General features: G+C 48.8%; 2 protein-coding genes and 1 long non-coding RNA gene across 4 annotated transcripts in view; 2 read left to right on the top strand and 1 right to left on the bottom strand.

The window, feature by feature from the left end:
* Nucleotides 1–3,346: 3,346 nt before the first annotated feature.
* Nucleotides 3,347–4,759, top strand: LOC150020671 (uncharacterized). Its single transcript, XR_016509608.1, has 3 exons — nucleotides 3,347–3,467; nucleotides 3,767–3,935; nucleotides 4,713–4,759. It is a non-coding gene; the product is annotated as an uncharacterized LOC150020671 (long non-coding RNA).
* Nucleotides 4,760–13,474: 8,715 nt separating this feature from the next.
* On the bottom strand, nucleotides 13,475–18,133 carry LOC150020670 (endoribonuclease YbeY). Of its 2 annotated transcripts, none has more exons than XM_090268338.1 (5): nucleotides 18,039–18,130; nucleotides 17,311–17,565; nucleotides 16,218–16,346; nucleotides 14,945–15,013; nucleotides 13,475–13,831 (listed from the first exon to the last, which is right to left on the bottom strand). In XM_090268338.1, exons 2-5 carry the CDS (start codon nucleotides 17,518–17,520, stop codon nucleotides 13,742–13,744), a joined length of 498 nt encoding a protein of 165 aa, XP_090124464.1. In that variant the 5' UTR covers nucleotides 17,521–17,565; nucleotides 18,039–18,130; the 3' UTR covers nucleotides 13,475–13,741. The 2 variants fall into 2 exon arrangements, with proteins under 2 accessions (XP_090124464.1, XP_090124438.1); XM_090268312.1 differs by lacking the exon at nucleotides 13,475–13,831 and adding an exon at nucleotides 13,838–14,305 and having other exon boundaries at nucleotides 18,039–18,133.
* Nucleotides 18,134–19,070: 937 nt separating this feature from the next.
* The window catches only part of LOC150020669 (germinal-center associated nuclear protein-like), a 45,744-nt gene continuing 37,229 nt past the window's right edge, over nucleotides 19,071–27,585 (top strand). The window contains exons 1-5 of the mRNA XM_090272462.1: nucleotides 19,071–20,325; nucleotides 20,567–20,796; nucleotides 24,480–24,558; nucleotides 24,817–24,961; nucleotides 26,670–26,860. Coding sequence (XP_090128588.1) covers nucleotides 19,113–20,325; nucleotides 20,567–20,796; nucleotides 24,480–24,558; nucleotides 24,817–24,961; nucleotides 26,670–26,860 — 1,858 coding nt within the window. The 5' untranslated portion in view covers nucleotides 19,071–19,112. The remainder of the gene's footprint in view (nucleotides 20,326–20,566; nucleotides 20,797–24,479; nucleotides 24,559–24,816; nucleotides 24,962–26,669; nucleotides 26,861–27,585) is intronic.

Raw genomic sequence — 27,585 nt, 5'->3', positions numbered from 1 at the left:
TGTGAGAGAGAAGCATCGACTGGTTGCTTCCTATAGGTGCATGGACTGGGGATTGCACGTGTCCAGACCAGGGACTGAACCCCCAACTCATCAGTTATGGGACAGTCTCCAACCACCTGAGCCACACCATCCAGGGCTGTTGCTGCAAGTTTTAAAAATTGTTTCTGTCCCTGTTCTCGAATTTCTCAACATCCTTGATGTGTTTGTTGGTGTCTCCTACTTCCCACCCAATTTATTGTGCTGAGCACTTAGTAGCATTTTTTCCAGTAGTTACTGTTGTGTCACAAACTACTCTAAATATAGTAGCTTAAATTTCGAAAGGATTAAATTGGGTAGCTTTTTCCTGGGATCTCATGCAGTTGCAGTCATATTGATTGGGGCCGTAGTCATCTGAAGGCTTGACAAGGCTGGATATCCAAGACAGTTTGCTTACATGGCCGGCAGGAAATGATGCACTGTTGCTGGGGGCTCAGCTGCAGCTTTCAACCCGGGTGGCTCTATGTTGCCTCACCATGCAGCTTGGCTCCCTCAGGTAAGGTGTCTTCAGCATAGTTGCACTTCTTACATGGCATCTTAGAACTCCAGGTGCAAGCGCTCCAGTGAGCAAAGTGTAAACCCAACTTAAAAAAAATCGTGCAGGATCGCTTCCACTGCATTGTATCGGTTACAGGCGTTTGGTTACAGATTCAAGGGAGAGGCGTAGATCCCATTTCTCAATGAGCGTGAATATTAAGACCACATTTTAGAGAAACATGAGATGAGGGATGTTGGAGGCATCTTTAGAAAACAATCTGTCGTGCTTTTTCAATCTGGATAATTGTCCACCTATTTTGGGAAATTTTTGAAGTTATTTAATATATTCATCCTGTCCACTATTTCCCTTTCGAACTCCTAATGTTTAGATGTTTGACATGGATTGATTTAACTTTCTCTTCCATTTTTTATATCCTTTTTGTCCTACTATCCTAAAGTTTCTCTATTTTATCTTCCTATTCTTGTGACTTTTTAAATTTGTTGTAATATTTTTTATTTTTTACTTCTGAGAGTCTTTTTTTCCTTAATGTTTCTTAGAGAATCCTGTTCATTCAGTATATACTTTTGGAGTATTTACTATATGTCAGGCATTATTTCAAGTGTTGGGGATAAAGCAACAAACAAAACAAATTTCAGCCCTCATGAAGCTTATATTTTAGTGAAAAGATAGGCAATAAACAAAAATATACAAAACATGGTGATAAGCATGGGGACAAAGAAGGCAGGAGGGGAAGTGTGTCAGATGGTTCTTGTATCATGGTACAACATCCTATCTCTGTGTGTTGTCAAACTCCTCTTCCACACTTGCATCATATCCATTTCTCAAAATTCCATTTTCTGTGTTTTGTTTTTCGCGATGAGATTTTCCTCAAATCTGACTCATGTTGACAGTGGGGCTCTGGGCTCTTGTTGGGAGCTGTGTCAACAGATACAGCCTGCCTGATGATAGGCTTCCCTGCTTTTCCACTGGATTCCAGCTACCAATGTTTGCAAGTCTTTTTTTGGGGGGGGGGGGGCATTTACTACAGAGATCTTCCTACTGCCTGAAGCCATATGGCTGAGCATGCAAAGTGGGACTGGGCTCACTCAACTCCCCTGCTTTCAGCAGCCCATCAGCTGTGCCTTGTGCCTGAGTTCACACCTGCTCTGGCTCAACTGCAGGCTTCCAGCCAGGTAAGGAAAAAGATGTACGTCATGCTCCTTATTTAAACTTTATACTAGTTGTCAATTTCTGCACCTTCCTAAGGTTTGTTGGCAAGAATGGTCTCTTTGGTGGCTTCACCCCCACACATAAGTTTCAGCCTTCTCTGGCTTGCTAAGCTATTTATCACTACTTACATTCCTAGCCTCTGTAATTTTGTTGACCTCTTACTGCTACCTCCTCTCCTATTCTTCCACTGTGAATTTTTATTGCTTTTATTACTTTAAGTAGGGTTTGGGTGGGAAGTGGAAGTCAATGGCTGTGTTTAGTATGACATGTTTAACATGTTTAACTAGAATTGCCCTACCCCCTCACTTTTTAAAACTCTGTCACAGGGCCACATCTAATTAATTATCAGACCTCATTTTACAATCCCACCAAAACTTCTGCACAGATCACCATGGTCTTCACTTGGCTTCGCTGACTCCATATCCCCTGTTTCTTTCTTCTCCTCTTTCTGGATACTCTTGTCTCTTCTAGACTGGAAGCTGTTGGTGCCCCACAGCTCATCCTGGGATTTTTTCTCTTTGGAATAGTCCCTAGTGGAGCTCATCCAGTCTTAGGTTTTCAAACATCACCTAAAAACTGATGACTCCCAAATTCCTCAGTCTAGCCTTGTCCTCTCTCCAGAACGCCAGCCTACTCAACATATCCACTTGAATGTCTAATGGGCATCTGTCTTAACATATCCCCCAATCTAAGTTGAAAATTTCCCCAAACCTTCCCTACTTTAGAAAATGATACTACCATGTGCCCAGTTGTTCATGCCCCAAACCTTAGTCTTCTGCATCTAGTTTATTGAACAACATGGAATTGACAGTGTGCAGAGAGAAGCATTTCTTTTTCTCAGGACTGTCCCTAGAAACTCTTGGAGTTCTCAGATGGAATTTACAGTTTTTTCTTTCTTTTAGTTATTAAAAAAAAGGATTATTATTTTGCTCATAAATGTCAAGTTCGGTAAAATTTCAGAACTCAAACCGCTCCTACTGAAACTTCTTCCCTCCCTTAGCTTGGCCAGACTCAAGAGTTTGAGATGTAAACTGGAGTCCTTATTCCCACTCTTTGTGTTTCCACAGGGAGGAACATCCCCTGAAAAAAAACAAAACTTCCAGCCTCTTTTCCACTTCAGGGAAGTGTAAATTAGTGGATCTGGGAGAACAGACAGGGTCAAGTATGCTCAGGCTCCTCGGCTCTTCCTCAAGGGCACGAGCTACTCCCAGCCTCCGGTCCTGCCCTTGCTGTTCCCTTAGTCTGAGGTTCGCGGCTCCCCACATCGGCCTGCCCTCCCGCCTCCTGCGGGGCGGGACCCCCCTCGTTTCTCAGAGCCACCAGGTCCCAGCCGTGCCTGCCTCATCTCTAGAGGCCCGGCTTCATTCCCAGCTAAGGCCCCGCCCCGTCCCCGCCCAAAGGACTCGCCCCTCCCATCCTGTCTAGGTCCGCCCTAGATCACGCCCCAGATCCCTCTCCTCCTCCCACGCCACACCCTCCCAACCCAAGCCCCGCCTCCACCGCAGTGGGGCGTCTCGCGCTCCACCACTGCGATGGCTAGGCACGGCTTGGGGCCCACCCTCGAGGCATTCTGATTGGCTATTGGGGCATCTTCCCACCACGCTCCGCGTTGTCAGCCGAGTAACGCGCCCACAAAGTGTTGCGGAGCCTGGCGGGTGGGCTGCTTGTTTCTGGCTTTGGGAGCAGGTGGCGGAGATCCGACGGCAGTCATGACTGAGGGCACGTGAGTCCTCGCGCTCCGGACCCCACAAGAAGGGAGAGCGCGGTCGGGGCTCTGAGATTGGGTCACAGCGGGAAGGGGGCTTCCAGCCGAGGTTCCGCGTGTGCTGGGGACCGCTTGGCGGGGGCAGGGCCGAGGAGAGACAGGTGGGAGGGGGTCCTGTAGCCAGAGGCAGCAGTGGCGCTGAGAACGTTTCCATTTGGGGAGATGAGGATAACATCCTGCCTGTGGGTTGTTGGAAGTGACACCTCTGGGCTGCGACCTAAAGAAGAGGCAGGATGGCCACTCACAATCGTTTCCAGGTGTTTGCGTCGTAGAGGGGGACCCTGTAAGACAGAGCCTGCCACTGACCTCAGCCGCTGGCGACTCAGCAACGAGAGGGGAAGGCAGGTGTGGACATACTTTCAAGAAGAGGACAACCCCGGCCGGGGGCAGACTGCGCTGGAAGCTCACTCCTTGGGATTGGACACTGTAGGTGCTCGAGTTTGTTCCTCACTCTTTGTCTGGGACTCCTGCTCCTACCCCTGTTCCTTAGCTAGCAGCACCAAGAACCCACAGGGAGCTTTCAAAAGCTACCTTTGGAGGGTAGTGTTTTCTTGTTAAAAAAGAAGGGGTGTGTAACGTGGGGCGTGGGCCACATGTCGCGAAAGCTGGTTCTTACAGAAATCAATTGAGTTAAAGATAGGGCGTGAGTGGAGTGGACCCCTTTGCTTCAATGCCTCCATCACGAGGTCACGAGTAAGAATCTACTCTAAATTTTTGTCTTTATTCAGGAAAAAATATTTTTGATCCAATGACTTTCATATAAGAAATGCAGCTAGTCAAAGAGTATGCAGTCTAAAGGGGGTCGTCCTGGTTGAGCCCTGGCCTCCAGTCGCTGCCAGTCACTGCGATCCCCTGGCCCCTTGCTGTGCAAGGCCAGAGTCCCAGGTCTGGGTGGACATCAGTGACCCACCCCACACTCTTGGGCGCTTGGTTTATTTATTTAGGGTGTCTTGGAGAAGCTGAGAAGAAATTTGCAAATATGTTTGACTGGAACGCAAAGCCATGAGAATGTGGAAGTGTCCTTTTGCTTTGCTGAGATGTTAGTAATACCATCATCAAAGAGTTTCAGGGTTTTTACTGAAACAGCTAAAACTTTTAAAGTAATTCAGATTCATTATTTTGACTTGGGCTGTCAATGATGAGGGCTCCTTTAGCCTGGCCACTGACCCCCCTCTCGGGACTCTTCTCTTTTCTCCTTTGCAGGGGAATTACTTTAAAGACTTGCCCAAAGCCCACACAGCCCACGAGGGGCTTGGTTTACATGTCACATTCAGGTTTTCAATCCATCTGGAGTAGATGGGTGTGTGCTGTAAATTAGAGATCAATGTTATTTATTTATTTATTTATTTATTTATTTATTTATGCCATGGACATCAATTTGACCCTGTGCCATTTACTAAAGACTCTTGTGTCCCTTTGTCATGAAGTGTCCCTTTAGTGATATGTCTGTTTAGGAGGTGTTCATTTATGTGCTCCCCTGCCTAATCTAATCTTTTCAGTCCTGACTCTGTCAGCGGGAGTCCTGTGGGCCTGCCAAGGGAAACAGTCCCTTGGAGGGCTCCCACTGCTGCTGGGGGAGTGGGGTGGGGCTGCCTGGCCAGGCACACGTGAGTCTCTTCAAGGGCCTTTCCCAGATGGGGCTGCCAGACTCAGCCTCTCCAGCTGTTTACCTTGCAGGGCCGGAGTTCCCACAGCTGTGCTGCTGCAGGGATCTGGCTCTGGGCCCCGACCTCCCATAGTGCCCCGGCACTGTGGCAAAACCTGTGTTAGTCAGGGCTCTCCAGACAAACAGAACCAATAGGATGTGTATACACAGAGAAAGATGTGTTTTAAGGAATTGGCCTGTGCCATTATGGAGGCCTGGTTAGTCCAAAATCTGCAGGGTGGGCTGGTCGGCTGGGAACCCAGGGAAGAGTTTTGGTTTGAGTGGGGAGGCTTTTGGCTGGTGTCCTGTGCCCTGTTGGAGCTCCTGTCCTCAGACCTCCAGGCTCCTGTTCGTTTTTCTGTGGTTCTAGGGGACCCTACTTATTTTGGTGAGGCTGCCAGAGCCTGGAGGAAATGCCTAATTTCCAGGACCTAGCTGCTGTGGAAAAAACCCATGTTTACCTCTCATGCTGACAAAATATGTATGTTTTATAGTATTCAGAGGTGAATATATCCTGGAGCTGCCATAACAAAACACCACAAGCCTGGTGCTTAAAACCACAGAAATCCACTTGGTCACAGTATTGAGGCCGGAAGTCCAAAATCCCGGTGTTACAGGGCTATACTCCCTCCAGGGATGGTCCTTCCTGCCTCTTCCAGCGGTGACTCCAGGTTTCTTGGACTGTGGCTATATTGTTCATCCCTGTCCCAGTCTGTGTCTCCCTTGGTCCCCATTTTCCTCTGGCTGTCTCTTATAAGGACACTTGTTTGGGGCCCACCTGGATAAGCCAGGGTGATCTCATCTCAACGTCCTTTATCACACCTGCAAAAATTCTTTTTCCAAATAAGGCCATGTTCTGAGGTCTTGGGATTAAGACATGGACACACATTCGGGGACCATCATGAAGCCCAGGTGGGCTTGAGGAATCTACGAGTGGGAAGGCAAGGGGAGCCACCTCCTGGGAGCCCCATCCACATACTTTAGAGCACACACACCCCCTCAGACCTGGAAGTCTCACCTCTGGGAATGTACCCCACACCCCCAACAGAAATAGACGCCTGTAATACACTACATCTGTTTAAAAAAAAATAGGCTGCTCTAATGTTCTGTTCTCAGGTGACACCCCCTGATGGGATGTGACCAAGCCCTCCACCCCGCCCCTTTCAGACATGGTGGAGATGATGCTGCTGCAGAATGCACAGATGCACCAGGTCATCATGCAGAACCTGATGCTCCAAGCCCTGCCCCCAACAGCCCTGGTGTCCTCCAGGGGACCACAGGCCACACCCCTGCACCCCATCCCGCAGGTAGGCTCAGCCTGGAGCAGACACCAGGCAAAGGAGGGTACCCAAGTCAACACCTGGGCGGCTTCTCTTCCGGAAATTGTGCCTCTGAGTTACTCTGAAAAGCATATTTTTGACTCTGGGGGTCAGTGATCCAGCGGTGAAGCCCCCCCGTCCTCCCCCCGCCTCAGATGAGGAATGGATTGTGCAGTTTGGGGCCCAGAAAGCTGCCTCCTTGAGCTGAATGAGCTCTCCCTCCCTTTTCTTCCCTCTCTTTCCCTCCCTGCCCTTTCTGGGCTCTGAGTCTCCCCTAAGTCAGGAACAGCAGTGGGGAATATGGGTGGGGGGAGAGGGTGCCCAGAGTGGTGGCCCTCATTGAAGTGGGTGGGTGTCTGTGCTGTGCTGAGGACCTGCAGCGGGCTAACCCCACTGTCCTGCGAGCTGAGAGGCAGAAGCCGCCCTCCGTGCACCACCACCACCACTACGCGCCCCCAGCCCCGCTGCAGGCTGTCCCTGCGCCTGGCTCACCGGTCGCTTACTCCACCTGGCCCGCGGTGGTCTCGGCCACAGCTGTCCCACCTGCCGCCAGTTTCCTGCCTACCGTGCGTCATGTGATTGCCCCCTCTGCTGCTGCCCTTGGCACGTAAGTTCCCCAGGGCCCCGTCACCCTTCCCCATGCCTACTGAGAGGCCGGTGGATGTAGGTCTTTGTCAGGTCCCTAGGCTGCCGCAGGGAATCGGGAATGGAGCCTGGGAAGGCCCAGCCACCTCCCAGGGGGCACAGGTGGGATCATGGCAGCCTCACACGTTCCAACCGCCATCACCACTGCTGAATGTGGAGCCCCCACCTCCCTGCAACCTCCCGGGGAAGCTGCCTGCAGCTTGGGTCATTTGTACCGCCCAGATGACCACGGGTGTGTCCAGTCCAAGCACAGCTGCGAGGGCCCCCTGGATCAGGAGCAGGACTCACCTGCGGCGTGGAGTCTGCCAACCCTTCAGAGCAGTAACAACACCTAGACTTGCCTTTCCTCTAGGGCTGCACCTGATGGTTTCCTGTCCCAACCGGCTCCTGGACAGTGAGCCCCCCATGTTCGGTGAGCCCCATGAGCCCCAAGGTCCCTCTTCCGCCAGGGGCGTGGTCAGAAAAACCAGGCCAAAGCCTAGCAGCGGTCTGTGGACTCCAGACTGAGGATCACAAAGAAATACAGGAATTTCATCAGAGAAGAGGGCCGGGAGTCATAGGAAGAAGATCCATAGATTTAGCCACATAAAAATATAAATCTTCCGATGGGAAAAATACCACAAAGTTAAATCTAATGATACCTGGGGGATGTTGGCCCCACGGTGGCTGCAGGCTGTGATGTGCTGTCTAAGGAGCAAGCACTTGCAAGCTGCAAGCCCGGCCTTTCTCCAGCAAATAAAACATGAGCTGCACGTGGCTCCTTCTGAAGAGCGGACCTGGGGACCGAGGCCCTCCTGGTTCTGTTGGGTTTCTTACTTGATGAACCTGTTACCTGTACTCTTTCTATGCTTTTTGTTACTTTTCCCCTCCTTGGTGGAATTATGTTCTTTTCATTTTAATATTGTTTTCATGTAAATGTTATTTTTTAGTAGTATGCATGTTTCCTTGGTCCCTTTGGGAATACATTATCAGGTTCCCTAAGTTCCGCACAAGCAGGATCACTGGCTTTGCACTCTTGGGTTCTCCATGAGGATGTCAGAGGAAGTATGATGCCCACTTTGCTGCACGCAGGTCCCTCTGGGCTGATATCAGGGCCAGGCTGATGTCACACCAGGCTGTCCCACACTGGGCTGTCCCACAGCCATGTCTTTTGTAAATGCACCAATTAAAGTTCTGACTGTATTTCTTATTTTCACATTAACTTTTTCTCACATGGCTTTGGTTTTATTTCCCAACATCATTAATACAGGATAAAAAGTCAGACAAGCCTACTGTCTCTGGGAAGCCCAGTAAAGTGGAAAAACTCAGTTCAGTGCACATCCCCAGTGGGCAGTAGATCACAGAGGGTCACATGGGAGTCACATGGAGGGCAGGTGGCGGTTATGTGGGGCGCACATGGAGATCAAGTGGGGATCACCTGGAGGTCACGGTGGGGCTCACCAGGGGGCATGGGGAGTCAGGTGGGGGTCCCTGTAACTCTAACCTCTGCCTTCCTAACCCTGACTCTAACCCAGTATCTGGAGAGTGTGCTGTGGGCAGCTGGAGCCATAGACCTCCTTGGTAACGACTGGGAGTCAATTACAGAGCAGATGGGATTGATCTCATTCTCTGAATGTGTAGGGCTGATTCCGAGGAGGTCCGACTGTCTTCGGAGAAGACTGAACTGCCATGGAAAGGGCCGGCTGGGTGGTTGTACTGAGGGAGAGAGCCCAATAGTGGTGGGAATGGCCAGCTGTCTACGGAAAAAGTACGGAGGGTCTCCGTCCGACAGGGCCAAGGATCCAGAGGAAGAGCTGAGGGAGCAGAGGCCATGCAAATGAAGTGGGAGTGCTGCAGGGAGGGAACGCCACCCTCGAGGCACGAAGCCCAAGCTGGCTGATTCCTGGAGCCCCATCCCTCCAGGAAGGACCACTCAGGACCCAGGCCTGGCCTAGGGCCGGCAACAGAAGGTGCAGCCAGGCCCAGGGAGGACTGCTGGCTGGGAGTGTGAGCAGGGTGAGGGGTAGGTTCTGAGAGGACACACACGTGCAGGAGCAGAAGCTCCCTCTTCTCAAGGAACTACTGACCTCCAGGTCCAGACACTCCAGGGTTCTGGGCTCTTCCTTGGGGTCCCTGCTATCCTCACGCCACACCCCATCCAACACTGAAAACAGTCTGTTCCTGGGACATTCCTCCCAGCACAGGTGCTCTGTGACTAGGTCACAGCTTTGATGTGAGGACACCACTCAGCCTGGCTGACTCAGGAGAAGACTCTTCCCTGCTCTCTATACCCTGGACAGCAGCCCATGGCAGCAGAGGAGGAGTGGGGAGAATGTTGTGGAGTAAGTGCGAGAACCAAACGGTCGGAGACAATCAAATTAGAATTTAAAGAGCCTTTATTAGCTGGCCACCGACTGCCCACCAGTCCACAAGCTGGACTTAGGTGGACAGCTCCGACCTTAGGGATTGGGGGGTTTATAAAGCATTTCAGGTGCATGCAGGTGCAAAAACTTGGACAGAAATACAGCTTGTGTAAGCAAAAAAAAATATATATATATATATATTTTTCCCATTATTCCCCAGGTCATTGCTCAAAGGAATCGGTTACTGCTATTCCTAAAGTCACTGCTCAAAGGAGGAACAGTTAGGTCAAGATCCTTGTTCTGCTTGGTTTAAGCATACAACCACGGGGGTCTGGTTCCCGGGACCCAAGTTCAGCTGATTATCTTACTGGCTAGACATCTAAGAAATACCCTTTAACAGAGAACACAGGAGTTCTGTCCACAGAGGATAGAGAAGAGGAAGGTCCCAGTCCTGACACCCCAAACCCCATCCTAAACCCCACCTTTGTCACCATCTCCATCCACCCCAACCCTAACCCAAACCCAACCCAACTCGGTCACAAACTCCAACCCACCTTCCCTGCTCCACCTGCCTGGGCTACACCGCCGTGCCCTCCAACCTGCCTGGGCTCCACCTCCGTGCCCTCCCACCTGCCTGGGCTCCACCTCCGTGCCTTCCCACTTGCTTGGACTCTGAGGGTCTGAGGACACACACAAGAGTTGGGCTCATCCTCACATGCAGGCCTGGACCCTCGGGCAGAGCCCCTGTACCCACCAAATGTCTGGGTGCTGCGCTGCCCACCCAATAGGGATGCCCTGGCAAGGTTCCAGGGTGCAAGGTGCCAGGAGAGCCGCCTGGACCCACACCGTCACGGAAAAACAGCTCAGTGCACCTCCCGAGTAGGGAACCACCAGCTCTTCCCTCCTCTGTGTTTCTTCCCCACAAGAACACCTCACTTTTGACACTCTGGTCACCAAATGTCCGTGGGGATTTTCCCCACAGCACCAAGCAAGTCTCCGACACCAGCCAGACGCCCTACTATTTAACTCAGGTGTGACACTTTACCCGGAAATGGCGTCAGGTCCCACAGGTTCAGGGCTCTGTTCCATAGGACGGCTTTCCCCAGCCCCCCTTCAGGTGCCAATCTCAAGCCCACGTTGTCAGGGGTCCCCAACCTGCGGGCCGAGGACCAGTGCCGGTCCATGGCTATTAGGAACCAGGCTGCACAGCAGGAGGTGAGCTTGAATGTAATGCACTTGAATCATCCCGAAACCATCCCGTCTTCCCTTGGGCAGGCCCCCTGTGCCCACCAAGTGTCTAGATCTGTGGAAAAATTGTCTTCCACGGAATAGGTCCCTGGTGCCAAGCAGGTTAGGGACCACTGCATGTTGTCACCTGTGCTTCTAACTGGCTATAGATCAGCCTCCCCGTGATCTCTCCCGAGAGATATAAATATATATTCCTCTTCGTCCTGGTTCCTGGCACAGCGCTCCCATTGTAAAACCCTGGAATTTCCTGGATGATGTATGAGAGGAGCATCTTCTCTTACTCCCAATGAGCCCCTTGCAGCTGCACCTGAGATTATACTAATGAGGTGACTCTGTTGGCCCCAACAAAGCTTCTGGTTGGGGGCTGGTTGCCAGGAAAGCCAACTGTGTGATTAGAGGGTTGGACCTTTCAGCCTCACCCCCAACCTTAGGGGTGAGTTAATCACCATTGGTCAGCGATTTAATCAGTCATGCCTATGTGGTGGAACCACCGTAAAACCCTATAAAGATGGGGATGCTGACATGCTTGGGAGGCTGGCACACCCCACATTCCAAGAGCACAGAAGCTCCAGTGTTCAGCACCCTCCTGGGCCAGTGGACTCTTCAGCTGGCTGTTCACCTGTAGCCTTTATAATAACCAGGTGTTTCTTTTATAATAACTGGGTGTTTGCCTGAGTTCTGGAAGTCATTCCAGCAAAGTATTGAACTGAAGGGGCTGTGGGAACCCCTGATTTGTAGCAAAGTTGTACAAGGCTGAGGGACCCAATGCCTCCTGGAGCTGGAGGGGGGACCTGCCCGGGCAGACACGGGGTCTGCAGGATGCTCCACAACCAGAACACGGAAACAAGTGACCAGTGGAATGATACAGAGAGCCAAGACAGCTCCACAGCCAGGTGACAGATGACAGAGCTGCTGACTAGAGAGTGAGTGGGAACAGTCTTGGATTTAGGTCAGAAGGACGCTTGACCACATTCTCTATTTTCAGTGATATACAAAAACCTCTGAAGCAATCAGGAAAAAGAAAAACTGAGAGGAAAATGGGCATAGACATGAGCAGTCACCTCAAAGCAAAGGGACGTTAATGAAGAAGGTCACTGGGAGAACGCAGGGCAGCCACAGTGCATGCACAATGCCCATCTAGGTGGAGGGGTCAGGGTGCACTCAGGTCCAGGTCTGGACGCTGGGGTCAGGTTATGGGCTTGTTAACAGGGGAGATCTGGCCAAACCACTGGGCAGAGGGAGGGATCCTCAAGGTGACATGAAAGATGGCACTCCCTGAAGTAAGGGAGGGGTTGCAGGAAATGCTAAGGCACAGATTGAAGCTACAGCGAGAGGATAAACAAACCAGTGCGTGATACCCCACCCTGGGCAGAGATGTTGTGCCCCCATGTGAGGCTAGACACCCTCCTACCTGCTTCCGGATCATGGTGGCAGGAGGAGGGGCAGAGACGCTGTGCAGGCCTATGGGCATGATGGACATTAGCCTGGATGGGCTGGCAAGTTGACCGCTTCCACAGCATGCAGGATTTTGGGGTGTAATTTTAAACACAGGGCCTGTGGAAACTCATCCCTTTTTTCCTTCCCCTCACTAGCCCCGTTGGGGGTTGGGGGCCTGAGTGTTCCCAGGCCTGCGGGCCCTGGAGACCGTGTGGTCTGGCAGTGTCCCCGTGCCCCTCCACATGTGAGGAGTGATGGCAGCACTGGTGACTGGTGCTGTACTGTGTGGTTCCGCTCGCCCAGGGGCACGAACACTTTGGCAAGCTGACAGCATGAGGGATGGGGCACAGGGGCTGGGCATGCGGGCAGCAGCCGGAGAAAAGGGCAGTGTGAAGTGAGTAGGGTGCTCGTGTGCACAGGCTCCAAAAGACGCCTGGAGCCACACTGTGACCAGGAACCAGCCAAGCCACCTGCATATCCCAAAGGACGATATTTTTAAGTGTGAGAAGGAATTCCAGGTGCAGCCTTGAACTGATCTGGCAAAGGGTGGTGGGGTTATTGTCTTTGGGTATCTGAAATGACTGGGCATTGAAGAAGCCTGTTATTCTTCTAAAACTGTTTAGCCTTTCGATGAAAGACTCCTTTCCTTTTCCACCAAACCTCTGCCTCTGGGGTTTCTGGGCGGCGGGCAGCAGAACCCCACGTGGCTGTTTGGTAACAGGCTGCTCACAAGTATTGGGCAACAGCTGCTAAAGGTGGACCACTCATCCTCAGCCCCAGCACCCCACCAGTGCCTGGGACGTGACGGGGCCGAAAGGTCTCCCTATAGTCTCTTAAAAAGCATTTTGGAAGCCAAGAACTTTGTGGGTCTCTGCGTTTACTTTAAACTGAGAACATGCTTAACTGACTACGGGCAGGCCATGTGCAGCACACTGTGGTAACAGGATCAAGTCCCTGTCCCTGGGAGCTGGGGCGATGTGCAGACCAAGACAGGACACAAATCCAGTGGGAAATGTGTTCTCACGTTTCTAAAACTGACTCAAACCAAATTCTCGGAATCACAGCATCTTGGTTTTAGGGCCAAAAAGAACCTCCGAGAGACTGTGTTAGTATCATGGCCTCTTTGCAGCTCCCTGTGCCGCAGTCACACCTATACCTGACTGGTGCAGGTGATGGAGGCCCCAGCTGGCTCAGTGCCTGTCCCCTTGACCATCTGCTCCCACCCACGTGCCCCTAGGCCGCCTGTTTTATCCTCCTGAGTGGCTGCAGAGTGGGAGAAAGGCCTCATTACCAAAGGCAGAACCCGAGGGAGGGGGAGGTTATATGCTCTGAGAGTTCAGAATTGTTTTATTTACAAAACTGAAAATGACACGTCTGCTGTGTTCTAAGTAAAGACACGAACAGAAATTTCTCTTATACTTTAAGAAATAGTCCCACTTATAGAATTTAGCTCCAGCTTGGGCATTGACCGGCAGGACCCTCAGTCTGGCAGAGTCTCTGATCCTTGGGGCCCAAAGGGGGAGGTCAACATCCATTCACATGGTGTCCCGGTATTCTGGAGGGTCTCTCAGCTACTACCTGCATCATGGGCTGGGATCAGCAAAAGAGGTCCCTGCTCAGGGGCTGGAGCCTGACCCCAGTGCGCCGGCCTAGCTCCTCGAGAACCTGCTTCTCCTTCTGGTACATCTGAAAGAAAGGAATGGAAGCTGACAGTGGACTTGCCCAGCTGGCCTGGCCTTGGGCCCTGGGGAGTCCCTGGCTCTGCCCAGGGGTCTGCTCTCTGGGAAATCCCTCCCCAAGGCTCCCTATGGCACAGGTAGCCTTGGCCATGAGGCCTCCCATACACGTAGAAGGGAAGGTCCTGGATTTGCTCGTGCGCACCCAGCACCTGTGCACAGGGAGTGCCAACATGCTGCAGAGAGGCTATGGGCCAGGGCTGAGGTGGTGGTCCTGGGCAGAAAAGAGGAAAGCCCATCTGCGGTCACAGGACAACAGGCGCAGGACACACAGGAGCGAGGGGGTGCAGGTGGCCTTTTCTTGGGAAGCAGTGGTCTGGGCTTGAGGGGCTGGGGTCCCTGGTGAACTGCACACCGGAGGTGACATTTCAGGCTTTCCCTGAGATGCGGAGACTTCGGTCTGTGGGTTGTAGAGGCAGGGGGACTGAGGGGAAAGGGGGAAAGTGGCCAGAGTAGGGTCAGCATCTGACCAGGAGGGGAGGCAGAGCCAGGGTGTGGCTGGTGTAGACTGAGCCTAGGATGGCGGGGGTGGGGGGGTGGAGAGAGGACAAGTGCATCTAAGACTTCTTTTATTAACAAAAAGGTTTATTATGCCTTTCAGAGAATCTGACTATTTGATGACAAATATAGTTTGAGTACACTAAGTATAATATAGTATATATACCAGCCCGGACCTTACAAATGGGTAAACATTGGCACTCTTGGAGGAAACCAGCTTCCATAACTCTACACAATAGGTGTCTATCAGACACCTGCACATTTTAAACCGTTCCCAACTGATGAATATTATTACAGTTTCTCTTGTAAAGGTTTTTTTTTTTTAACTTTAAGCATTAGAATTACATAGAATTTTTAAAATTCAGTCTCTGCTCAGACTTTCAACAGTGACTTAATAATATAGTTATCAGCATTTGGGGAGCCCAACAATTAAAACAAATACACGTTTTTTTTTATGAAGTAAGCATTTATAAAATTCCTTATTTTACTGTTTTTTCCAAGTTTGGTTTTCATCCACTGCAAAGGGCAGGTTGGAAAGCCCTGGCTAGTAGGGGACAGCACCTACCTTCTTCCACGTGGCCTCTGTGCCATGTGTGAAGCCCAGCAGATGACAGAGCCCATGGGTGGCAGTCACCTGTTAGAACAATTAAAAAGCCACCTCAGGGGCCGATTATGACCAAGCCATGAGGCAGGGAGGAGGAAGGCAGGGAGAGCTGAGCTCACACCTGGTGGGAGTTTAGGAGCCCTCCTCTGGGCCCAGGCAAGGCTTTCGGAGTCGGTGGCAGCAGCACAGAGAATGTGGTGGGCAGCGGAGACATGGGTGGGGTTTGGGGAACTGCAGGTAGGCCAGGGCCCTGTCAGGGTGTGAAGACCAGGATCTCTAAGGTGGGGTGTGGAGGTTATTTCCTGAAGAGACACCTGGTTTCTGGGGGCAGGAGGAAGGGCTGAAGGAGATGGGAAGAATAGGGTGTGTGACTGGATGGTACCCAGGGTTGTTAGAAGGTGCCTATGTGCACCTGGGAGCCTGCAGGTAGCCTGGCCTGGCCCTGAGCCAGGGGATAAAGGTCCTAGGAGCTGGGGGCTGGCCCTATACTTCTGTACAGAACTCTCAGGAGTAGATGTCCCCAAATACCCCCTGAACTGCATCCCCCACAAGGGTGCAGTGCTGCCGGCAACAGAGATCCCAGAGCTGGGCTAGTCCTATCTATGCTGGGTTTCCTGTCACTCAGAAAGAAAGGAAAACCTCCTCTTCCTCTCCCCACACCTGCACACGCTAGGTCTCACATGGAAGCACTAGGACATGCACCCCCCAACATAATTTAGTGTGTAGCTATTTGGCTAAAGGAAGACCTCTCAATTGAATCCTTGGGGAAGTTAAAATAGGATTCTATCACGCTCAATGCTTCCAGAACACTGCTCCTCTCCCTTTTTTACATGAAGCTGAGGACAGATTTGGAAGGTCCTGGATCTAGAATCTCATCCACTTCAGAGAGTTTCCTAAGAAGCTTATTCAGCACGTCTATGTTAGCTACACAGCTTGCTAAGCTCAAGGCAAAAGCTAAAACAAGGTCACTCCTGGGAGCTTCCTCTATCTCGTATCTCACTTAAGAAGCTTCCTGTCCTCCCCCTGCCCCCAGCTCTGCTACAGGGCATGCAGACCCCGCCAGGCCATCTCCCTCTCTGTGGGTCTCCCTCAATAACCCTTGTTCTTCACGTGAGTGATAGTGTGGGCAGTAGTGTGGACGCAGGTGGTGCATTGCCAGCCTCTCAAGGCCTGTATGAAGGACACGGTATCTATTTCACCAGACAGAACATGTCATTTCAGCATTCCTACTTACAGTCAGGATGTCATAGTAATCTTCGTTTTCCTGGCACTGCTGGAAGATATACTCCACTCCTAGGAAGATGTCTCCCAGATTATAGTCATCTGGAAAATCAGGCTGGGGAATTTCACCTGCTTTCAGATTCTGCAGATGAGGAAGCACATTGTGAGAATGGGACCTCAGGAACACCAATGCAACCATGGGCCTACACATTTCATTCTGAAGCCACTGTCCTCTCACTAGTGCTAAGTGGGGTGGGGGACTGCAAAGCCCTACACACAAGGGACTTAAGTTGTTTCCACCTTGTCAAATTAATTACTTTCCAATTCTTTCATCCTTCCCAATGCACAATCACACAGATTACAAGTTCTAGGAATTAGTTACCATATTGATATAATTTCATTTTTCTGTTCTTTTCTCTTGGTATTTTGTCCTAAATAAACAGCCTTTTACATTTTCCTACTTTAAAGACCATAAAGACCAGTGCATTCAGTTGAGCCAGTTGCTTATGGCTGCATATTTATTTAGCATTGTAAATGTTTTTTTTTTTTTTTTTTCCTTCTGATTAGGGAAAATAAGGAAACATTTCAATGCATTTTTATATATTACACATTTAACATTTTATCGTCTTCCTTCATTTGATTTATTTCCATGGGTGTGATACTAGTGGATTGAAGTATGTTGCTAAGCTGCTTTCCAAAAGGGTCGCTGTAATTTATGCTGCTACTAACCCTCTGGGGAGCCACGAGTGAGTCATTGACCTAAGGAGAGTAACCTGATAGCTACCACAAGTTTGTAGGAAATATTTACACAAGTTTCTTCCTTTATTCGGTGTTATTTAAGATTTTCATCACTCAAAATATTCATTATTGATTCACATACAAAACTGCAGAAGCATTGTACTAATTCACTAATTACTTTAGGAGGGGAGAGGGGAGCCTCATCCCCTTTTCTCCTCCAGTAATGGGCCATGGTCAACAGGGTAGCTTTTGTGTATATTCAAAAGTTCACAAAGTAGAACTAAAAAATCATGTCTCAAGTATAATTAACAAGGGAAATTTACACTGGACAGCAGGCTAGACAAGGCGAGGAGGAAAATACTTTTTACCTCATGAAATGGAAAAGAAAGCACGTCGGTTGGGATATTTTTGTCTCTGTAGATCCTGTTGATGTGCTGAATACTCTTGTTGTCAACACAGATGATCCCCAGGTCGAATTTCTGGACCCCTAAAATACTCCTGACTATCTCCATCCTCTGGCGGAGCGGCACTCTCCGGAGGGGGATAGCTCGCTGCAGGTTTCTCAGCACCAGGCTCATTTCAGCAAGACAACAGGGCCCCTTTAAAATCGTTTCGAAAGGAACCTGTGCTTGCAAGAGAAGACAAATCAGTCCGAGACAGGGATAATATGTTCCGTAAAAACACACACGCAAAAACAACCATATTATTTTATTTGGTGCGATTCATTGAAAAAATTTACAGGAATTTACATTTTATCATAAGGAAAATATAAAAGTGAAGGTATAGAAAACGAAGCCATGGAGCCGGGCAAGTCGGAATGAGTAACAGTAGCCACAGGAAATTGAGGCTGGTGGAAAGGGGCCCTTAATAGTGAAAGCCGGTAAACGGGGTAGGGGGCAGGGAAGGGTGGTGAGAGAGGGGTAGGTTGGAGTGGGGCACGGGGAATGCGGACGGGCGCGTCTGGCTGGGTCCGGGGCTTCCCCAGGAACCGCTCAACGCTGGCCTCCGGCCTGGGAAGGTAAGTCCCAGGCAGTACGCGCGGGAAGGTACGATGGCCCCCCCAATTTTGGAGAGAGGAAGCCGTCCGCGTACGTACGGGACCAAAGCCTGCGGACCCCAGCCTGGATCCCACGCTTTGGAAGCCCCATCGCCGCCGCTCGGCCTGAAAGCGGAACCCAAGCGCGGAGGGCCGCTGGGCCGGGCCGCGCGGGTAGGACCGGAAGTCGGTCACCACATTTCCTGTCCGCGCAAGGAATGCTGGCTTTGTTGGTCGTGGTGCTTGGATACGCCTCCAGCCGATAGCCCGGGTACCCTGGAGCGGCGGTGTTCGTGAGCCGGACGGTGAGCGCGGCGCGGGGTGCGAGCCGGGCTCAGGCTGTCCATTTCTCGCGTCGCTTTATGACCCTGCCGTGCGCGCGGCCCTAAAGGAGTGGGACGGCGGGGCGCAGGGCCCAGGGCGAGGCCTATGCAGGGACCCACGGCGCTGTCTGCGAGTTGGGGTCGTGCTGCCATCGCTCCCAGCCTGTCCCCGGTCTTGGGTGGCCTCTCCGCTGGAGCACTCAGGACCTCTTAAGCTAGTTCGTTTGGGCAGTAGCCCCGGTATAGAAACACATTTTATTTCTGTGTCTGGTAAGAGTGTTTAGTGCTGCGGTTACTCGGAGAAAAATTAGGTGGGGGCAGGAAACACCAAAACACTGATGTTTTCACTGTGTTACAGTGAAATCATCTAGCTGTGGAGATTGGGAGAAGTTAGGAGAAATTCTTTTAACTTACAAAGTATAATGGCATTCATTTTTAAAAATGTGAACATTTGAGGTTGGTAGTGAGTTTTATCAACTTAGTAAAATGATTTGACCTGTACAAAGTTATTTATTCGTGCCACTCTCCACCCTATATTCCGAAAAAAAAAAAAAAAAAAAAAGAGCCCACTGGCTCTCAGAAAATAAGAATACTTGGCCCTTTACTTTGACCCCCTTTAGATAATTTGTGTCACATGTGATTAAAAATTCTTTTCGTAGTCTTCCAGCAGCACGTAGCTCTGATGATCTGAATTTTTGTCTTTCAGTTTATGTGAAGATGAAAGGGATCTCCTTAGTTTGACAGACTGTTTAAGGAGGAGGACTGCTTTGTACACGGAGTATTTATTACCTTTCAATAACTGGGTCAGAAGATGAACCCTACTAACCCTTTCAGTGGACAGCAGCCTAGTGTTTTTTCGTCATCTTCCAGTAGTTCCATAGGAGCATTTCAGACCAAACCACCATTTCGATTTGGTCAGCCTTCTCTTTTTGGACAAAATAATAAATTATCTGGGAAAAGCTCAGGATTTTCACAAGTACCTAGCTTTCCAACATCTTCTGGAGTAGGTAATTCTTCAGCGCAAACATTAGGATTTTCTCAAACCTCAAATGTTGGACTCTTCTCTGGACTTGAACACACTCCGGCCTTTGTAGCTACCACTGGGCCTTCAAGTTCATGTGTGCCTGGAAACCCAGGATTTATCTTTAAATCACCCAACCTTGGGGCTTTTCCAAGTACTTCTACTTTTGGACCAGAAACTGGAGAAGTAGCAAGCTCTGGTTTTGGGAAAACAGAATTCAGCTTTAAACCTCTGGAAAATTCGGTGTTCAGACCAATACTGGGAGCTGACTCTGAGCCAGAGAAAGCTCAAAGCCAGATTACTTCTGGATTTTTCAAATTTTCCCAACCAGTTAGTAGTGGATCTGGAGGACTGGCCCCATTTTCTTTTAATCAGGTGACAAGTTCAGCTACTAAGTCAAATTTTACCTTTTCGAAACCAGTTGATAGTAGTAATTCATCATCACCTTTTACCTCTGCTTTATCAAACCAAAATGAGGAAGAAAAGAGAGGCACTAAACCACTATTTGGAAGTCTTAATAGTAGCTTCACTAGCTTCCCCACATCTTCAGGATCTTTGGGGGAACCCTTCTCAGTTAGCAAAACAGGTGGCAGACAAGGATGTGAAGCTGTTTCCCAGGTGGAGCCTCTTCCCAGCCTCATGAAAGGACTGAAAAGGAAGGACGATCAGGACCACTCCCCAAGGAGACATGGCCACGATGCAGTGGAGGACTCGGACCCTCTGTCCAGGGGTGATCATCCTCCCGATAAGCGGCCTGTCCGCCTCAATCGGCCCAGGGGAGGCACTCTGTTTGGTCGGACAATACAGGATGTCTTCAGAAGCAATAAAGAAATCAATCTAAGTCGTCTGGTCAACAAGGAATCTAGAAAGGAAATGGGCTGTGCTGAGTCTGGGGAAAATAACCACATGGCCATCCCAGGAGGGAGTCAGTCTGTTCTGGCACCTTCTCGGCTTCCAGGTGTGAGTAAAGAGGAAGAAACTGAAAGTAGAGATAAAAAGGAAGGTGAGCTCTATTCATGTACAACATACAGTAAATCCTACTGGTAAGTTCTTGATAAATTTCCCTGGGTGTTAGCTTGATTTTTATGGCAAGTCCCCTGTAAATATTAGGGATATTAGCATATCATAGGATCTTGGAGCAGGTCTCACATCCATGGAAATTTCTTTGCCCTTACGTAGTTGGTGCCTTCTATTTGAAAACATTACATCTCCTACAGTTCTTTGCCCATTCTCTGATCCCCTAGATTTCCTAAGAGGAGCTCCTGGGCGTCAGAGTAAAAGAAAAAGAAGTGAGAGCACAGACAGCCTTGGAGGCCTCTCTCCAGCTGAAGTCACAGCGATCCAGTGCAAGAACGTTCCTGACTATCTCAACAACAGGACTGTTCTGGAGAACCATTTTGGCAAAATCGCTAAAGTACAGCGCATCTACACCAGGCGCAACAAAAAGCTTGCAGTGGTGTATTTCTTTGATCATGTGAGTACTCCTGACTGAATTTATGTGAGTGAGAAAAACAGGTTTTAAAGTGAAAAAGTTGGAGTGAATGTTCTCTTCGAAACCTGTTTTTTTAATCTATCAGTTATTTGCTTGTTAGAACGTAGGAGAGTACTAGCTATATTTTGTTCTTACCTTGGAGGGGCTAGAATAACACTTTATTTCATAACTGGAGTCAGTAGTGAAAGATTGCAGCCCCTACTGAATGCAATGGTGAGTCCCATGAAATCAGATTCCTCTGGATTGCATAGAAGTGGCTCTGTAACTACACAGCACTTTTCCAAACTTGAGTTCTGTTTTGTTTTGTTTTGTTTTATGTGGTCATAGTACATGATTGCTGTAAACATTCAAACAATACAGAAAAAGTGCAATCCCCTTATAATTCCATTCTCTAGAGATAGCTACTTATGTTTGGTTTATACCCTAACTTTATTTTTTTTTAATTATATTTCATTAATTATGCTATTACAGTTGTCCCAATTTTTCCTCCTTTACCCCCCTCCACCAATCACCCCTCTTTCCCTCAGGCAATCCCCACACCATTGTTATGTCCATGGGTCATGTGTATAAGTTCTTTGGCTGCTCTATTTCCTGTACTGTACTTTATATCCCATGGCTATTTGGTAACTACCTATATTGACTACTTAATCCCCTCCCCTCTTCACCCGTTCCCCCACATCCTACCATCTGGCATCCATCAAAATGCTCTGTGTAATCATGGTTCTGTCTCTGTCCTTGTTTGCTTAGTTTGCTTTTTAGATTCAATTGTTGATAGACATGTATTCATTGCCATCTTATTGTTCAGTTTTGATCTTCTTTAACATTTCATATAATAACAGTTTGTTGATGATGAATCCCTTTAGTTTTTTCTTGTCTGGGAAGTTCTTTATCTGCCTTTCTGTTCTAAATGATAGCTTTGCTGGGTAGAGCCATCTTGGCTGTTGGTCCCACTTTTCATAACTTCGGATATTTCTTGCCAATCCTTTCTAGCCTGCCAAGTTTCTTTTGAGAAATCAGCTGACAGTCTTGTGTGAACTCCCCTTAGGTAACTAACATCTCTTGCTGCTTTTAAGATTCTCTCCGTATCTTTTAACTTTTGGAATTTTAATTATGATGTGTCTTGGTGTGGTCCTCTTTGCATCCATCTTGTTTGGGACTCTCCTTCCTGGACTTGCATGTGTATTTCCTTCACCAAATTAGGGAAGTATTCTTTCATTACTTTTTTCAAATAGATTTCCAATATCTCGCTCTTTCTCTTCTCCTCTGGCACCCCTATGATGTGAATGTTGGAACCCTTGAAGTTGTCCCAGAGGCTGCTTGTAGTACTCTCGTTTTTTTGGGATTTGTTTTTCTTCTCATTGTTCTGGTTGGTTTTTGGTTGCTTCCTCATGTTCCAAATCATTGATTCGATTCTTGGCTTCCTTCACCTACTGTTGTTTCCCTGTAAATTCTTTTTTATTTCAATTAGCATATCCTTTGTTTCTGACTGGACCTTTTTTATGCTGTTGAGGTCCTTACTAAGTTCCTTGAGCATCCTTAAACCAGTGTATTGAACTCTGCATCTGTAGGATTGCTTATCTCCATTTTGTTTAGTTCTTTTTCTGGAGTTTTGATCTGTTCTTTCAGTTGGGCCCTGTTTCTTTGTCTCCTCATTTTGGCAGCCTCCCTGTGTTTGTTTCTCTTTATTGGGTAGAGCTGCTATGACTCCCTGTCTTGGTAGTGGGGCCTGATGTAATAGGTGTCCTGTAGGGTCCAGTGTCACAGCCTCCCCTATCACCCAAGCTGGCTACTCGAGGTGTGCCCTTTGTGTGTGCTGAGTACACCCTCTTGTAGATGACCTTGATTTCTGTTGGCAGGTCAATGGGAGGGGCTTGCCCAGGCCAGTCAGCAGCAAGGACTGGCTGTGACCACTGACCACCCTCTGCCCTCCGTGGCGAGTCAGCTGTGCAGGGGCAGAGCAATGGTGCTCCGACGTGGTCTGTAGCTGTCTAATGAGTGTGCTGGCCCAGGGGTTCCCTGGGTGGTGCAAGCCAGGATCAACCACCACCTGTGTTTTGCCCAGGGCCACCCTACTTGACTATAGAGAGTGATCTGCTGGACCTAGTACTTGTGTTGGGCTTGGAGATTCCCAGGCAAAGTGAAGCTGTGAAACTAGGCTGGGGCCACTTAGCAAGAGGTGTGTGTGGGGGGGTTACTGGGGGCTTAGTGAGGCCAAATTTTGCTTTTTTGAAAGGATTTAGGAAGTTATGAGCCAAGACCAGCCATTCGTATGGTAAAGCTACTGTTAACAGCTTCAAGTTGGGTGGGACAGAGACTCAAGGGATCTCTAGCATAGGCCAAACAGTGTTATCCAGGTTGATGGAGTCTTAAGATATGGCACCCACCTGCCATATCATTAGAATGGCATTGTTAAATGCTACATGGCATTCTATCCTGTTGACTTACTTGACCAGTGTTGTACTTGTGGGCATTTTTGTGCATATATTTCTGATTAGTTTATATCCTTTGTTTAAATTTCTGAGAGTGGAAGTTCTGTGCCAAAATATATACACAATTTTAGGGCTTTTGTTATTCCTTCCTATTGATTTTTTCCCCCAATTCGGTGCCATTAATTACATTCAGTGTAGTGCAACCATCACCACTGTCCAGAACTTTTGCATCATCCCAAACAGAAACTCGATAACCATTAAGCGATAACTCCTCTTACTCCCCCCGCCCCCCCAGGCCCTGGTGACCTCTAATCTATTTTCTGTCTCTATGAGTTTGCCTATTCTAGATACTGCAAATAAATAGAATCATACAGTTTTGTTCTGGCTTTTCTCAGTTAGCATAGCATTTTTAAGGTTTATTCATGTTGCTGTACTTCATTCCTTTTCATGGTTGAATAATATCCCATTGTATGAATAGATCACATTTCATTTATTTATCAGTTGATGGACACAGATTGATTGTTTTCACCTTTTGACTTTTGAATAATGCTGCCCTCAGTGTGATGTGCAAATCTCTCTTGCAGTTCTGTTGGCTATATACTCAGGGTGGAATTGCTGGGCCATATGGTAATTATTTCTCATTTTTTAAAGTTATTTTTTGGCTATTGCAATGTGCTTTTTCAAGCTGAACCCTAATAAATACATTGTCATTTTAAGCAATTCATTGCTACAAACAAAGCTGAGGTCTTTGATCACCCCCATCTTTTCTGTTACCCAGGAATAAGTACAGTTACTGGTGTGGTGCATATTTTTCTATACATTTTCATGGGTCTATCTATAGGTATACTACCAAGTCCTTGGTTTTGTGTGTGTGTTGTGATAAATTTTATCCTGTGTGTATCATTCTGCAGCTTTCTTTTGTGTGTGTGACTCGGCTGTACTTTTCCATTGTATCTGTTACCAGATGGTGAGAATTTTACCAAATGCCAAGGAGGCCAAGGTTATGGGTTCTATTACAGGAAAGTCATTAATTTCATAAAGAAGAGTAAATACCAGATGTGAGGACTGCAGAGTGTCAGCCTGCTGGACCACGGCTGGAGCCGACAGTGTGGTCAGACTTCCAGCAGGTGGAGGTGTTGCTCTGTTGCATGAACTTTTGCTGATGCATTTAGTGTTGAATCTCATTTCCTGTGCCCTCCTGATGCCTTATACTTTTTGTTGTGGCCTGTTTTCCAGGCTTCTGCAGCCCTGGCCAGGAAGAAGGGGAAAAGTTTGCACGAAGACGTGGCTATCTTTTGGCACAAGAAGAAAACAAGTGAGTTTTCAGCTATTCTTTGCATGGTCTCTAATGCTTGGTGTGCAGGGCTCTTTAACCTTTGAGAGGGAGCCCTTCCCCAAGACCAGTAGGGGGCTGGCTCCGAGTGGATCCTTGTGTCTCACAGTGTTTCCTTGGGCTCCTTTGTAATCTCCTGTAACAATTAGGAGAACTTTACTTACGCAAAAAAAAAAAAAAAAATCCATTGTCAGATGACATGTGAGATCATAAACTCTGTTTGGACTCTTACATCCTCAGGTTCCAACAAGAAACTGTTTTCCCTCAAGGAGAAGAAAGCAGGTGAGGGTGAAGCTGGCCAGGGCACAGAGGACACACCCTTTCAGCACTCCCCTCTTGGCAAGCCCCTGGGGAGGGCTGCAGCTGGCAGCCTCGTGAATAAAAGGTGCGGGTGGCCCTTCCTATGACTGTATTTGACATGGCGTGTGGGTTCTTTGCCTTCTACTGGCAGAAAAAAGGAGGGACTTCACGGCAGTCATGCTGAAGCATGACAGGATGTGGGGTGATACACTGACACCTGAGTAGGGGCTAAGGGATGACTGGGAGGGGGAGGAAGAGAGGAGGATGTGGTGGGGACGAATGTAGGACAGTTGACATTGAGAGCCACTTGCCAGGGCCCTGAAGAGGCCCTGGGGCTCCTCAGTCATCTGACTGGGTCCCACATATACAGTTGCTGTCATCAGTTCTAATTGACATCTAAATGTGTAAGCGGCCCCTTTTACCTGAAAACCCCTAACTGGCCATAATAACCATGTATTCCTAACGCCCACGCTAGTAGTTTCCAGCATGGCTTTTTGTAGGTGCAGCTTGTCACGGTGAGGCTGTGTTATAACTGGGTAGCCACGGTGTGTGCTGGAGGGGCGGGGCGCTGTCTGTATGGGAGTATCCATTCTGAAACACTCCTCCTCCTCCCTTTTTCTCCTTCCCACTTTTCTTCGAGTTCCCACCTTCTCTTTCACAGCAGGCCTGCTTCCACAGGGCTTCTGTTTAATCCTTCACCCATTTTGGCCAAAGTATTGTTTTCCTCACTTTCTGTTTTTCTATTAATGATTTAGTTGCTGATTAGCTTTTGCTTTTTCCTTTCTCAATCCTTATATCTTCTTTGACTTTCAAGTTCACAGAATTCTGGGAGCCAGCTGGAAAATGGGGAAGCTGAGAGAGAATGCCCAGCTTTTTCTAGTATTGTACATCCTTCTACTGAAATGGGGTCATATATGAAAACATATAGGCATGATATTTCCTCATGGTGGCAGAGTGGTTTTTTTTTCAGGCTGAATTTTATTTCTTTGAGCTAAAAATATAAATATTCATTGTAGCTGTTTAAATGGACTCATCTTATTTTAAAAGAAGTATAAACTATTTCAAAATTTAAAAATCATGGTGAATAATATATGTAACAGAGAGACTCTGGGTCCCTCGGAGTGGATGAAGAAACTACTCAGAAACTCTCCATCTGAGAAAGGAAGGGAGTGGGTATTCTCTAGTGGAAAATCGGCCCATTTCTTCATTAGCCAGGGTTTTTATCCACTTGCCACACGGGGAAGTACTTAAGGAAAATGTGCAGCCCTTCCCCAAATGGCAGGGAGTGAAAGGGAAATGCAGATCAATACAGGGTTGAAACATCCAGGTATGTTACACAAGGTCAAAAACATTTCCTCTTACTTAATTGTTCTGTTCTTCACATTTTACTGACAAGGATTTGAGGCTTTACAGAGAAAAACAGCAGGTTCTCTCTTCCTTAAAAGCCACTTTGTATTTCTATTCTATCTTTAAAATCCCCCGGGGGGTGGGATTCAGAGCAGGCCTGGGAGACAACCTGCCGGCTAAGGGCCCAGCAGGGGCGGCTCCCCACAGCGGTCAGAGTCTTTTAGACCAAGCCCGTCTGCTTCCCACGTCTCCCCACGCCTGTCTGTCCCCCACATGTAACACCTTTGTGCTCATCACTGGCACTGTCAGGGCTCAGCTCATATAGTGCTCGTAGTTTATCAGCTTCCGAGGAGCAGAATGTCTTGGAAGATAAGGGCAGTGTTTGGAGGTGGGAATGGCACAGGAGCCGGTTGGGCAGGGGGCCCTAAAGTGTTGCTTTCTTTCAGCTCTCCGGTGAAGAAGCCATGTCTGCTGAAGGCCCACGCATTTGAGGGAGACTCGTTTGACTCGGGCTCTGAGGGCTCTGAGGGCTCTGGGTTGTGTGTGTCCTCCCTCAGCGCGCTAATAGGCACTGTGGCCGAGACCTCGGAGGACAAGTACCGCCTGCTGGACCAGAGGGACAGAGTCATGCGGCAAGGTAGGGCGGCTGCCCCTGCGGGGGGCCAGAGAGCCCTGTCAAGTAGTGACAAGGTCTTCTCGGGAGCCGCGAGGGAGGGGCCCACCGCGAGCTTGGGCTCTGCTGCTTCTGAGTCTCAGGGCCTCTGACGAGCCTCAGGCCATCTTTGTTGTTCGCTCGTCTCCAGAGGCAGTGAGTATAGATATGTTTTTGGTTTTAGTTTTGGAGGAAAGTCTACAAATCATTGATTCGTGCTTAACTTAAAGGGCAGTTTTAGACCTTTAGAAAGCACATGGAAAAAAAGCAAAAATTTTGTTTGACAGAAATCACAAGTAAAACTAAGAAATGTCAACCAGGGGAAGAGTGTAACTTAGAGAAAGTCCTGTGCACATCAGTATTAAAAAGACCAAAGAAGGTGGAAACATGAGGAGGGGAAAAAGGAAGTATCCTGAGTTGGCTCTTGAATATGTGGGAAGATGCTCACCCCATCACACAGTGAGAGATGCAGATGACACCGCATGGACATGCTGCATCCTAGGGCAGGCTGGGAACTCACTCTCCTGCGGAGGAGGGTGGGTGGGATCTCGGAGACATAGGAAAACTCATGTCTTTGACTCAGAATTCCATGTCCAGGGAGTCTGTCCCACAAATGCTGTGTGTGCACGTGTGTGAGTCATACATAAGGTTGTTAGTGACGGCAGAGATTGGACACTGGTTGTCCACGCAGTGAAATTGTAAGCAGTTTA

Source organism: Furipterus horrens, unplaced genomic scaffold (genome assembly GCF_987537825.1).
Source record: "Furipterus horrens unplaced genomic scaffold, mFurHor1.1.pri manual_scaffold_1, whole genome shotgun sequence".
NCBI lineage: Eukaryota > Metazoa > Chordata > Mammalia > Chiroptera > Furipteridae > Furipterus > Furipterus horrens.
This window is presented reverse-complemented; position numbering and strand designations above follow the sequence as displayed.